Source organism: Augochlora pura, chromosome 2 (genome assembly GCF_028453695.1).
Source record: "Augochlora pura isolate Apur16 chromosome 2, APUR_v2.2.1, whole genome shotgun sequence".
NCBI lineage: Eukaryota > Metazoa > Arthropoda > Insecta > Hymenoptera > Halictidae > Augochlora > Augochlora pura.
This window is the reverse complement of record NC_135773.1, coordinates 21,881,625-21,896,128: the sequence shown is the minus strand read 5'-3', so window position 1 is coordinate 21,896,128 and position 14,504 is coordinate 21,881,625. Positions and strand designations below refer to the sequence as shown.

General features: G+C 41.5%; 2 protein-coding genes across 2 annotated transcripts in view; one reads left to right on the top strand and one right to left on the bottom strand.

Moving 5' to 3' along the window:
* The window catches only part of LOC144478303 (uncharacterized), a 16,284-nt gene extending 10,425 nt beyond the window's left edge, over window positions 1-5,859 (bottom strand). Inside the window, exon 1 of the mRNA XM_078196071.1 lies at window positions 5,807-5,859. Within this exon, the coding sequence (XP_078052197.1) occupies window positions 5,807-5,859 (53 nt within the window). The remainder of the gene's footprint in view (window positions 1-5,806) is intronic.
* Window positions 5,860-6,894: 1,035 nt separating this feature from the next.
* On the top strand, window positions 6,895-11,445 carry LOC144478302 (uncharacterized). The gene is made up of 4 exons (XM_078196069.1): window positions 6,895-7,023; window positions 8,124-8,313; window positions 9,489-9,663; window positions 11,289-11,445. Exons 1-4 carry the CDS (start codon window positions 6,895-6,897, stop codon window positions 11,443-11,445), a joined length of 651 nt encoding a protein of 216 aa, XP_078052195.1.
* The last annotated feature ends 3,059 nt before the right edge of the window (window positions 11,446-14,504 follow it).

Below are 14,504 nucleotides of genomic sequence, written 5' to 3'. Positions count from 1 at the left end.
GAAGGCTCGGCATGCTGGAAATCCCGGGGACCCACGACGATGAGCGCGAACGAATGATACTGATCTGTAACCTCAAAGTTTGCGGTTCCGCGCTCGAAGACCGGTTCGGAGGTGTTAATCTTTTGTTGTACCGAGGAACGGTACCAATTAGCGGTACGACGCTATTGAGGGGGAGCAGGATGGAAAATCAAAAAACAAAAGGTTCCATCAGGACGTTCTATTTGTTGATAATATGTTTATTAACAAGTGGACGGCAAAAATTCCAAAGAACTGTGTACAAATTTAATTTAATTATTCCTAATATTCTTCAATTTATTTATTCCTAACATTCTTCAATTTATTTATTCCTAATATTCTTCAATTTATTTATTCATAATATTCTTCAATATATTTATTCTTAATATTTAAGACAAACGGGAAACAGTGCGAACGGAATCACATGACATTAAGGAAATTATTAACCAACATGGCTGGATTTTGGGCAAATAAAGTTTTTCATAACTAAAATACTACTTTTCTTAATATATATATATATATATACTAAGAAAATATATTGATGTCACGTGATTCCGTTCGCACTGTTTCCCGTTTGTCTTAAATATTAAGAATAAATATATTGCAGAATATTAGGAATAAATAAATTGAAAGAAAAGTTATATTTTTTCCGTATAGCTATATCTACGTATACAATACATATGTATATGTATTTGCTTTATTCGCTAAAGTATAATTGGTCTAACCGGAGGTAATGCATGTATAGTGGGCAGAGAAGTGTTCGAATATCTTTTATCCCTATTTATTATAATAACGAGTCAGACTTCATGCAAGATCTACTAAAATATGAACATTATTAGTTTCTTCTACATCTAAACAAAGATAATAAAAAGACAGTGGGTAATGCGGTTATCATTTAATCCCTTGCGCTATAATAACGAGTCAGGCACGTAACAAAAATTTTATACAAAATTAATAAGTCATTAATTTTGTCTACCCTAATATTTCGGTGACGCGGCGTTCAACGGTGTTAAGGGAGAAAGGTGGTAGTCAGTCGAAATGGACGATAAGAAAAGAGTTAAATAATTTGAAATTCTTGAGAGCCGCGCCAGGAGGAGAGTCCTCGCAGCGACACGCGTTCCTCGTAAAAACGGGGCGCGCCTCGTAGAAAGCTCGTTCCGCCTTGCGAAAAAATGCGAGCGATCCCTGTGGAAAATTTACAAGTAAAGTTCGCGGCGGCGGCGTCGCGAAATCGCGAAGCGTGCGCGGCGATGGGAGAGCACGAGATTGCTGAAAGTTCTCGTGGAACTTCACTCTCTCTCTCTTTTCTTTTCTCCTTGCGTTACGCGCGGCGTGTCCCGTGGAAATTCATTCGGCCTGTCAGAAAAACACGAATCGTTTCTCCAACCGATTATGAAATTGCCGTCGGGGACGACGACGGAGAGAGCTCTGTGTCCCCGCGTGGATCGCGAGACCGTCGTAGGAGGTCCCCCGTAAACTCTAGACTCCGCGAATATGGCTCGTGTTTCGCGTCGTTGGATTTTCGCCGTGTTACACAACACCCGGCGTTACGGTGCTCCACGGGTCGGGGCTCTGTAATTTCCTACCAGCCCGCGTACCATTCTAATTTCAATGATAGAGACGTAACGCGCGTCCCGAGGGATCCCCGGAGGAATCTGCTCAAAGGCGATCTCGCGGAGTCCGAAATTACGATCCATACCGTGCACCAAACAGTAATTCAACGTCCTCGGATCCGCCGAGATACACTCCGTTTACACCATGGAATTTTTACCTACGAAACCGCGATAGTCGCGCGTTCTTCGAACGAGATTTCTGATAGAGCGCTTGGTTAAATTGCAGAGCTGCGCATTGATCGATTAAAATTTGTAATTTGTAGTTTGATTAATTAATCGATGCTTGTAATTAACGCTTTAAATTATATAAATTTCTTTGCTTGGCGCCGGCTGCGCTAATTCAGGTTACATCACTTGTCGTCAATGGTTCTTATGGTTGCGAGAGATATATAAATTGTTTAACGGATCTCATTGTTAGTTCTCACGGGTTTTCAATCCTGTCTCCCTATTTTCATGAAACTTTGAAGATACATATATGCAAATAGATGTAAAATCTCTTTGACTTGTATATTTCTTTGTTCACATTTTCTTTGGTAATTACTTGGTAAGTATACGACGATATAAGAGTAAGAGTAGATGTTAAAAAGAGTAATCACATTGAGCGATCGACAAAATCGATCGTGAATGATCGATTAAAAAGAATGAACAGTCAAAACATCGACAACCGTTCGAAACAATAGACAGAATTAACCCTTTGCACTCCGCGCCATCATGGACGTTACCTACCAGCGCTTATGAACATTTATATTATTATATAGTATACGTTATATATGTATATGTTATACAATATATAATATCATGATATTATAATAATATTCGATTTATATGAATTTGTAGGCATCAAGGAATGGTTGCAAGTCGCCAATAAACTTTAATGTTTAGTCATATACTAGAATTACGATGTCCCCCGAGAGGGGACAACGGGGTGCGAAAGGTTAATCATCGATCGTTAGACGATGAGAGTTTTCTTTCGTCGAGGAACGAAACGAACCGTCGCTCGCCCGGCGATTGTAAATAATTGTTCCATAAAAATCTTTCACGCTTCGAGATCAGAACTTCCCGCCGTCGGTTTCGCGATCAAGAAAAATAGAACCCAATACAATGGTACGAGACAAATGCATTCCGCATCGTCGGTCGACAGTCGAATCTCGTTACCGATGCCCACATCGGGATAGCCTCTCTCGAGCCACTCTCGACTCGCGACTCGTCGTTCCAAAGGGGGAGGGGTATAGAGAAACTATATCCCGTGGCGAAAGTAAAGTGGTATTTTTCGTGCTTCCGGGTCCAGATGGGAATGGATCGTCGCTGAAATAAACTAGATTCGCAGCTGGAGTCGTAAAAGCGTTCATCGGATACGCGAGGGGAGAAGATGAATGGACTGGTAACCGGGAAACCAGGAGCGATCAAGACGCGAACAGGACTCGAGCAGCGTCGTATCCACTCACGGAAATGAAATTACTGGCCCCTACCCCCCCTTTCGCGTCTCGTGTTGTAGTTTTCAGCCGCACCGTCAAAGAGGTTGCCTCTCCGACGTCTGTTGGGAGCGTAGGGCTAAGTAGCGTGCGCCCGGCCAAAAGGTTTGTTCGGTTTCGAAGGATTTTCGTATCCTCCGCCGGTAATAACAATCGTACACGGTAGCAGAATATGGCTAATAACTCGTTAACAAAGCCGCGGATTGAATTTTAGCAAACGAAAAGATTAAAATATAAACTATTAGGTCGTTCGGAAAGTCGTTTCGTTTTTCCCAAGAAAAGACTTAATTTCTTCACAGCCAACTTCACACTCAAGCTGCATAATCATTATATATTTGGACAACTGATATAGTAAGTCTTGTTTGCTAAAAATTTTGTTCGATTCTTTGCAATAGTTTTTGTCTAGTAATCTATTGTGTCTCATTTTCACCAAGAAAAAAACGAAACGACTTTCCGAACGACCCAATATATATATATTGCCCCCCATCGAGCCTACTTCAGCGAACAAAGCAACAAAATATTTAATAACTGTTCCATGTACAAGTAGCACAAATCTGTAGCCTGTGTTTTATTCATAAATCCTGTGTCTTGTTTCTCATTACCTATATGTACCTACGCGTGTCTACTGCTCGGGGGTTGCGAGTGAATCGGACAGCTATTACGTTGTATAATGCGTTGTAGGACCCCTCGTAAAATTAATAGCACTATACCCAAAACTCCCGAGCATCCTCGGCGCAACGGCCGAAGGAAACGCGAGCGACAGTTTGCCAGCGTGTTACAGCTCGCGGGGGAGGGATGTGAGGGGGAGGTCGGTTCAAGTTTCGCGTCGATTAATCGTATCACGACGACGAGGACGACGACGAGGAGCGGAAAAGCTGCTCGTGCACGCTTTCGTATGTCGATACACATTTTTCTCGCGTTGCTGGTCTCGAACGAGCCGCCGCCGCCGCCCGCGCGGTCCGCGCAACACAACAACGGGGGTTGTTCCTTCGGGGATTTGCGCTCGCGTGTTGCAGTTTATTATCGTGTTCGAGTCGTTAAGCGGGGACGTGTGCGCGGGCTTGTTTCGAGAGAGAGAGAGAGAGAGAGAGAGAGAGAGAGAGAGAGAGAGAGAATAGAGCAGCTCGTTGCCGCGAGAGGAGCGGCCCCCGTGTATTGATGTAAACGAGAAAGGGAATTAAAAACGAGAATAATCCCGGCAAAGTGGCCTCATTTACGCATGCATGGTTTCACCCCGGCCCCGGCATTTTAACCGCGACCCACTCTCTCGCCGTGTTTTTCTTCGCTTTTCGCCTTCTTCTTTTTTTCTCTCTCTCTCTCTCTCTCTCTCTCTCTCTCTCTCGACGCGAGCCGCCGCGAAAATCGGTGAAGTTTTTTCATCAACGCAACCAGTATACTCCCTCTCTCTCTCTCTCTCGCGATCTCCGACGCTTTCGCGATCGCAATTGCGTTTCACGCGATCCTATAGCCTAGATCCGTGAAAGCGTTTTGTACGGATGCTTGAATTAGGGCTGGGAACGGGGAACGTTCGGCCTATGCATCTTCGCTGCGCCGTATCATAAAAGACACGAGAGATCGGAACAACTTTGTTCAACGAGTCACTTTGTTTAACTTGCACTACAATAACGAGTCGGACTCGTGACAAACATTTCACGCAAGATCTACTAAATATTAATATTATTAATTTCTTTTGAATCGATATCAGATTTAATTCTTCTCTGATCAAAGTTTAAAAATTAAGGTAAATAAAAATGGCAGAAGAAACAAAAATTGTTTGGTCCTACTAGGGGAAATATTTTAACACAGTTGTTTCTGATGTTATTTGCTGGCACTGGTTCTAATAACACGCTTGGACATTTAACGTCTTGGCTGCGTGCGACGACTATACGCATCGTAAGATGCGGGGAAAAACCAAAAATAATAAAATACAATCTCTCCTCGCAAATTTCTTACAAGAATCGTCTTCGCTCTCTGAAAAAAAGATTAGAGAAAAAAGTATCAAAATTCTATCCGTCGACCTGAGAAGTCTGCGAAGTCTCGAGAGATCCTCTTCCGTCTCCTCAAAGGCATAACAGTACGTAACGCTATCTTAAATCGGGGATCGTCGTTCTCGTTCGGTAACCGGCGATAAAACGCCATACGAAGACACTCGATCGCTGCTCCCGCGATAATCGCTTCGCCACCAGCCGTTCTTTTTTCGCCTTCTTTTCGCCATTACCCTGGCCTTATGTGGCAGCCATTCGCGGGAACCCGCCGCGGTATCACGTTCCTCTCCGCCTCGAATCAATCCCCAGGGCACTCCGCCTAGAATATATATACATATATATATATTCCTCTCCGGTGTGTTTGCGGGGGGTAGGGAGCCGTTGTTAAGAAGATTTACGACCAACGGGCGGACGTTGCGGGGGCGCGCGAGGCCGCCGCCGTAATACGAAAATAATGCAAATGTCGCGCGAACGCGACGATACAATTGGAAAAGAGCCGGCGATGTTCTGCGACCTGACGCGACGCCGTGGGACCGCGAACGCGACTATACCGAACAACGGTTCGCCCGACACCGGGGGACTGTACACACGGCTGTCAGTCGAAAATTACCCGCGTCCTGGCCGCGGAATTGATTTTAATCGACTCGAGAAAAGATACAACGCCGGTGTCTCCCTGTGACAAATTGTCGAAATTGTTTTGACAAATTGTCGATGTTTGAACCGTGGCACCTTCTCCCGGCAGTGCTTGGTATACGGTGCTGTGACGGAATACATGTCCGTGAAATGAAGCGTTTTTGCCAATTTATATGGATGGAAAGCGAGAGAAATAAGTCTTTATAGAACAGATCTTCTATGATAAAAATGTCATTTTTGGTGTTTATTTTTGGCACGTATTGAACGAACTATTAACCTTCTGCACTCGACGCCTTTTTACTCCAAGTCCAAAATACTTTTGTATAACCTACAATAATTCTATTTTAAAGGATAATAATTACAAAATAGAAGAACGAACATATTAAAAATCATATCAACGTATCAACATCTAGTTTATCAAAAATGTAAAACTTCAAATCTAGCTAACGACAATTATAATCTTTCAATGGCTTAATAATTGTAAGATATTCTGTGGTTAAAAGTGAATGAATAAAATATTTGTTTCATTCAAGGAAAATTGAGGAAGTTTTTAATAAATGTTACCAAACTGCGGTCTGATCACTTTAAGGGGTTAACCCCTTATTGGGTTCATTGGAAGACGTACATTCGTTACGCAAATATTACCTGCGAACCTGTACGTACCCTTAACAGGTTCCCTTTAGGCCCCATAGAGCGCACCCTTTTATCTCGCGTCTCCGATCTCTGGCCAGCGAAGAGGTAAAAATGGCCGCGAGGCGGGCTCGCTACCGGGACCGGTTAATTGATTCGACGCATTAATTGCAGCCACACTCGAAAAGTTTACGTCCGAGGAGGAAGAGGAGGAGGAGGAGGATGAGGAGGAGGGAAGGAGGGCCTCCGGAAGCGGTGAATAGGGAGCTGATCGCTGCATTAACCTCGCTGCGGGCACCTTGCTGCAGTTTCAATGCAGCCTGTCCATCTAGCAAGCGGCTGGCACGCCTTCGGCCGCGAGTAAATGGGGGAGCCGAAGCGATCGAAACCGGTTCATTATTCGCTGAACTCGCGATAACGAACTAATTGCCGCTATTAACGGGTCTCTCTCTCTCTCTCTCTCTCTCTCTCTCTCTCGGTGTCTATTCTTGCGCAGACCGCGCCGGCTGCTAGTCAGAGTGGTCGGATGCGTTATCCGTGGCTAACATGCGCCGCGAAATTCTTCTGCTCGTTGGACTTGTTTTCGCGATCCGCGGGGCGAGTTGTCGCGAACGCGAGAGGAGGTACCTGGTGTTCCCGACACCTGGGCCAAGCAATGCCCCGACCAAAGTGCAGGTAGATATATTCTATCTAATCCGTTGAGTAATTTATTTCTAATTTTGTCACGACATTTTCTAACGTTAATAGAAGCATGGAAATTAGCCATTTACGTCCGGCGCTAAAATACAGGTGTACGCGTGACACGTGAGACGCGTAAGTAAGAAATTAACGATCAGGGTTCATTAGTCTCTTCATGACATTATTATCCAGATTGTCTTTGGAGTATTCTCAACATGATTTTAATTAAAATATAATCTGTGAACAATTCGAACTCGTTCGGATAACGAGAACGCTTTAAAATAATTCATAAAATCGTTTTCTCTTAAATGCCTCCTAAATTGTTAATTATATTAAAAAATATTGTTGACAAGGCTAGCAAAACCGAACTCGAGAAATATTACAGACGACGCGCAGAGATTATACACACCTGTCGCGTCGCAGTTAAAACGATCAAAAATTCAACGGGAAAAATACAAGATTCAATACTCGAATGTTTGATTTTATTTTGCGCGTAACTTTTCAAGATTAAAAATTTCAGGCTTCGCCCGCGGTTCGGCTGTATCCGTGATAAAAACCTTCCCGCCGATCGCGGCGAGCTCTTCGGTAAAAGGACCCCGAAACAAAAACAGTTGGGGGCGGAAAACTGTGTCGCGCCTGCTGGACGAGGGTTAAAAATTGTTTTTTTCCTCGCGGACCGCAGAATTTGTATCCGAAACGATCCGCGCGAACATTTGGCAATTGAAACAGCGCTCTCTCTCTCTCTCTCTCTCTCTCTCTCTCTCTCTCACAGCGGATTGCCGGGATTTCGCGCGAACACGGGCCGCGTGCGTCGGTGGGCTCTCTTTCGACATAGTTATCCACCCCTCCCGGTAATGTCTCGCGCACACCTAAATCCGAAAATTGCCTGAGGTGGAAACGATCTCTCGTTCGACGCCTCCCCCCGCCCCTCCCTGACCCGCCGAACCGATTTTCACTGTGCCTACATTTCCCCGATCTAATTTCATCCAGTTGGAACGTCAGCCTCTCGAATACGTGCCTGCCAATTGGGGATTCGATTGGCGGTTATTATAAACGATCGATGACACCTTCTCGTGTGCATTTGAAAACCGTTCCAGTTCATCCTCGGCCTCGGTTTACCCATGGAAGTCGACGTCAGCCTGATTATCGGATATGTGATGAAATTTAATTACGTCCTACCCTATAACGCCTCCTACTTGACGGACTCGTACATTCGGTATGACAGATCGATCAGCGGCGATGTCGACGCCGACGAGGAGGAGCACGAACGTACGCCGGATCACCAAGGTACATGACCTCCGCCTTTCTTTGATCAGTCCCGCTCCTCGAGCCGTCTTCTGCTTTCCCTTTTTTTTTCTCTCCACCCACCCCCTTTCGCTTTTTCTCTTCGATCATTGCCGACGGAATCCCTCAGGTGGTTCTTTAATATTTCTGTGGTAACTATAGGAGGAACAATTGAAAATTTGTCGACAAACGAGTCCTCGGATCTGTCGGTATTTTAAGAATTTACGGCGTTTTTAAAATTGTCAGCGAGGTTCGATTGTTATTCGTTCATTTAAACTCTTACTTTCGTTTTAATTTATTTTTCTCAATTTATTTGATTTGTCTGCTATGTCATGTTGCGTATTTTCAGCTGTCATTGAGTTGTAATAAATGACAGGTTAGTGTTGTGTAACTAGGATAATTATAGTTAAATATATAAGGTGGTTGTAAATATAAAATGATATTCCACCTATTCACTAAATGCCGCCTTATTTTTTAATTTTTCTACGGCACCGATAGGAGGAACAATTGAAAATTTGTCGACAAACGAATCCTCGCATCTCTCGGTATTTTAAGAATTTATGGCGTTTTTGAAATTGTCTGTCAGCGCGGTTTATTTTTTATTCGTTCATTTTAATTCATTTGTTTCAATTCATTTAATTTCTCTGCTGTGTCATGTTGTGTATTTTGCGCTGTCACTGAGTTGTAACAAATGACAGCAAATTATACTACAGCCGGGTCAAAATAGCAATTTTTGTTCTAACCTTAAAATGGCTTCGCAAAGGGTTGAAATCGCTAAAATCCTGGCAACTTTCACAAAGCATTGTGAAATAATTACCTTTAAAAAAAAACATCAGGTATTAGTAACAAAGGTACAGCATCGCCGTAAAAGAATTGATGAAACCGCTTCTGAATGGAGCCGCAGCAATCCGATTTCTCCAAATCCGCGCGAACCATCCCCCCAGTCTCAGGATTGGTCGAGCGCAAAGCCCGTACACGAAGAATATCTTCTTCCTTTACATATTAACGAGGCAACTTTTGTTGCGTGCCTTATAACGCCGTTCCCGAGCACAATGCCAGAAACTGTCTGCCTTTTATCCGCCGATGCTCGCCCCCCAACCCCTAACCCGACTCGCTCGCGCGCGCGCGATCTTCTCTCTTTTCTCGTGGTATTTCTAGCAGTCTTTTCTTCGCGGCAGGCGGAGAGGATCACGTCATTTCCAGGTGGGAAATTTACGAAATCCTGGAATCGTTGCTCGGCGACTCGCGAACGGGGAAAGCCTGCCTTCTGAGAGCGATCTGCGAGGCGTCCGCGGCTCCTTTCAGCGGCGTTCACGGCGGCCTCAGCTCGCAGCTCGTCCATCTTCTCCTCACGTGAGTACGGAACCACCCCGCAGACACGTTGTCAGAGCGGCGTGTTGTGTAGTTGAGTTGTAAGCCACCGGCCACTTACGTATTCGACCTTCCGATTCCTCGGCGCTTCCTTCGCGCGGGCGACGCGATGCTAAACAGCATCCGGTGACTTCTTCTCAAGATGGACGTTTGCGCTGACACTGATTTGACGATAGGATGAACCCGATGAGTTCTCAAGGAATTGTAGTTGATGAGTAATTCAATTATATTGTAATTTTTAATATAGATTGTTGGTGGGGGATAGTTAAGTCAATATAATTGAATTATGGTATAATTTATATACAATGTAATTTGTAATATAGATTGTTGGTAGTCGATAGTCAACTAAATTGAATTGAATTCTGGTACCAGTTAAATATAATGTAATTTGTAATATAGATCTTTGGTGGTCGATAGTCAATTTAATATAATTGAATTATGGTACCAGTTAAATATAATGTAATTTGTAATATAGATCGTTGGTGGTCGATGGTTAATTCAATATACTTGAATTATTGTACAATTTAAACGTAATGTAATTTGTAGTATAGATTGTTGGTGGTCGATGGTTAATTCAGTATAATTAAATTACAGTATAATTTAAATGCACTGTAATTGAATCACAATATAATTTAAATACACTGTGATTGAATTAAAATATAATTTAAATATACCGTAATTGTATCACAATATAACTAAAATACACTGTAACTAAATCACAATTACATTCAAATACACTATAATTGAATTAAAATATAATTGAAAAACATAATAGAATGGCAAAATAAAATTGACATACAAAGTAATTGAAATACAAAACCGAATATTTGCTTTACCAGCAACATTAACAAATCTTTTGCGAAAATTTTTCAATAACTTAAAACATGTTAACGAAACAGAGGACATTATATCATCGTCATCAATGATATCATCGTCAAGAATGAATCCTTAATTGGCAAAAATTTAATTGTTTCTTGAAAAAAGACATGCTAGTTTTATAGCAATTTATGAAAAGAATTTTCTTCCGGTTTGAACTTTTAAGAATTATTGCATACTAATTTCGATAGCAAGTTCCCTCGATAGACCGTTAAATTGTAATCGGCAGCATCGAATTGATGCACTTTATCAGATAGGTATCAGACTGTCGGATAATACAGATTCGAGTTACAGAACTACTGACAGCCGCGCCATTTTCACAGAGAGATTAGTGCGCTGTCGATCAAGATTCTTAATCAGCCGCGGCAGCCGAAGTCGGCATCGATCACGATACTTATACCAATAAATATAGTTTATGCTCATTGTCAGTTTGCCGATACTTATAAACGAGTCTGCCAACCGATTAAACGATATATAATGCAATACAGTTAGAACTTAAACAGTTCATTAATCAAACAAATTAATGATTTTATATTTTTATTTGCCGATTATTTATAGCTTTATTTGTCGATCATTTACATTTTTGTTTGTCGATTATTTACAATTTACAAGAATATAATATACCTATACCAAGAAAAATATATATATATATATATATATATATATATATATATATATTATATTAAGAAAAATGGTAACTTTGGACATCACTATTTTTATTTATGTTTCAGCCCATCGATGACTTCCGAACCTTTCAGAACTGACTTCGATCGAATGTATCACGCTGCTGAAATGCTAGGAAAAACTGCAAGCTGGAACTGCGACACTTTCTTTCCCGAGTGTGGAGAAAGTCTCTTGGACTATTTTACGGAAGTTCACCAACAATAATTTTAGAAACTATTTAATATACGTTCTTTATCGTTGTCATCTTCCTTGAATGTAATATCTATATTATTCCATTTCGTTATGTTTTCTCTTTGTATTTGGCTTGATTTTATCTCATTTAGAAGCTTTGTAATTCCAGCCAATTGCAATTTTCGCAAGAATTTCTTTAAATGTTGTTTAATATCTCGAAAACGATTTTAATATTAAGTTTACATTATTGCTATTATTACGCTTTTAATAAAAATTTGGTGGTTATATTGTATCTCCATTGTATGTGAGACGATTTAAAAATTTCAACGTGAATGAAAAGAGGACGTGTTAACATTGAATCTGTCGCATCGGTCAAAATTCTTAAAGTTCTTAATTTTTCGAAAACTCTTAGAATTCATAATAGTCTAAAAATTCATAAAATCCTTAATTCTCTAAAGATTCTTAAAATTCCTAACATCCTAAAAATTCATAAAATCCTTAATCTTTCAAAAATACGTTAACCCTTTGCACTCGAATGGTGACTCTCAGGCACCACTGATATTGTTCTTTCACCTTTTAAAATAATTTTTATAGCTACAATGTTTAATTCTAGAAAAATTATTAAATATGGCACCGTTAGTATGAATCACGAGAATTAATTAGGTATATAAAAAATATGGTTCGTCGCTTAAAATGAAAATGTTGTAAGACAGAAAAATTATTTTAAATTTAAAGGGTTAATCTTACATCCGGCCAACAATTTCTGTAACAAGCTTTATTAGAAAACCAATGTTCGAGCGTTGACGACCGTCCAAAAAGGACCTCCCTTCCTCCCTCCCTCTCTCTCTCTCTCTCTCTCGCTCTTTCTCTCTCCGAGCCCATTAAAAGAAAGAAAGGTCCGGGATGCTGCGGCTGAAACGAAACACTATATACCGGTGGACCGACCGGGGCGGGATAATTTATGTGTCCCGATGTCGTACGATATTAGAAATATCAAGGGAAGAAAGGACGCCGTTGGGCGGACGGTCGGACGTCGTTGCGGGGGATCGGTAAAGGGTCGAAAGAGTCGAGGATGGCAGGGCGGGCCGAGGGTGGACGGGACTCGCGGCGAAACGTGACGCAGTTATCCGGCGTTATTGGCAGTTCTCTCGTTCAATAACAGGTACACGTAAAAGAGAAAATACTCCGGTTGAAATTTATAGAGGGCGTAGAACGGGGAGCGGCGCGGGGAGCGGGAGAAAAAATGGCCCGTGACGCCGGTGACCGAGAGAACCGGTCGCGAGAGCGAGAGAGAGAGGAGCAGGGAGAAAGAGGTAGAAATAGGGAGAAAGAGAAAGGAAGAGAGATAAAGAGAGAGAAAGAGGAAGAAAGAGAGATAGAGAAAAAGAGAGAAAGAGATAAAAAGGGAGAAAGAGATAAAGAGGGAGAAAGGGAGAAAGAGAGAGAGGGGAGGCCGAGACAGAGAGAATGGTTTCCCAGAACAAAGCCATTCGTGGTAATTAACACGGGCCGACAATATACGATTTTACTTCCGCGTCGTTACAACGCCACCGAGGCCGAAACCTTTGAGCTTCGCGATCTCTCTTCCTCTCCTTCTTTCTCTCTCTTTCTCTCCCTCTTTCTCTCCATCTCTCGCATCCGCTCCCTCTTTCCCTCTTGCTAACACAAGTCCTAGCATCCCCTACATACACTCTCTACCTCTCTCTCTCCCTTTCCATCGTTTCATCACACGTTCACAACCTATTTCGGCCTGTTTCATCCACCCCGCAGTTCCAGTTAGTTAATCGCCGATGATTTTCGTCGCGCGAGTATGTCGAACCCTCTACGATGCACGGAGGAATTCGGAAGGACGATCTTCTCCGGAATTTATCGCGTACCTCGCGCGGTGGTATAACTGTACCGGTTCGTAACGACGGAAGGATACACGTGAATTCTTAGGCGAGTTATTGTCAACCCTTTTAGTACCGAACAACGATGTATCGTTGACAGCTACTGTTGGAAAGATAGTTTTCTCAATATTTTTCTTAAACGAGAATTTTATTTTTTATTTCTTCTCCCTTTCTGAATTTGTCATTTGTCAGGCTTTTCAAAATTCTTGCAATTTCTTTCTGAAACTTTATCAAACTTTGTCAAACTAGTTTTAAACAATTCGCAGAGATACAGACTCTTTTGGCCGGTACTGAGAGGGTTAAAGTCTTGCATCGTGTGCGGGATGAATGATGATTTGATACTTTTGATTTTGATGTTTGAGTTTTAACTAATAGAATTATCGATGAATTATTAGGGTGGATAGAATAGTGAAATACAGATTTATTGCTAACTAGCGAAAATATCAATAAATTATTACCGTATATAGAATAGTAAAATACAGATTCTTCGCCAACTAAGAAAAATAGCAATAAATTATTACGATCCATAAAATAATAAAATACCGATTTTTCGTCAACTAACAAAAATATCAAAGAGTTATTATGGTGCATCGAATAATAAAATACAGATTTATCGCCAAGTAACAAAAATATCTTTGAATTATTGCAGTGCATAAAATAGTCAAATACAGATTTATCTCATCGAAGTCGATTCGCGTTGGCAGGAGCTTTAAACAAATAAATATCGAACATGAGTTATCAAGATTTAAAGACCGCATTTTTTAAAATAAAATTTGTAAGAATTATACAAGCCATTCGGATCATCCCTAATAAAGTTATTCCTATTTAAAGGCTCTATAAAAAATATAAAAATTATAAGAAGCCGAGAATGATGCTAATATACCAGCTTAATATACTTATTAAGGTTATTAAGAAAAACACTTATGCTCGGCTTCCGTGTCTTGAAATTTCTATAAAGAATCTTTCTTTTGCATAAATAGCGTTTCTTAAATCACTGTACCTAGAATACATCTATAAGGAAATTGATATCGTTGAGAAGAACTTCGGCAAGCTGGTGGTCTCTCTATTCAACCAGCAATGTTTCAAATTTCCATGGCGTTTCTAAGGTTTTCGCTCGCCTCACCCTGGTAATTCGCCAAGAGTCACGGCCCCGGCGCACATTTTTCAAACTATCAATTGCACGAGCTGCTGGTATCCATAAGT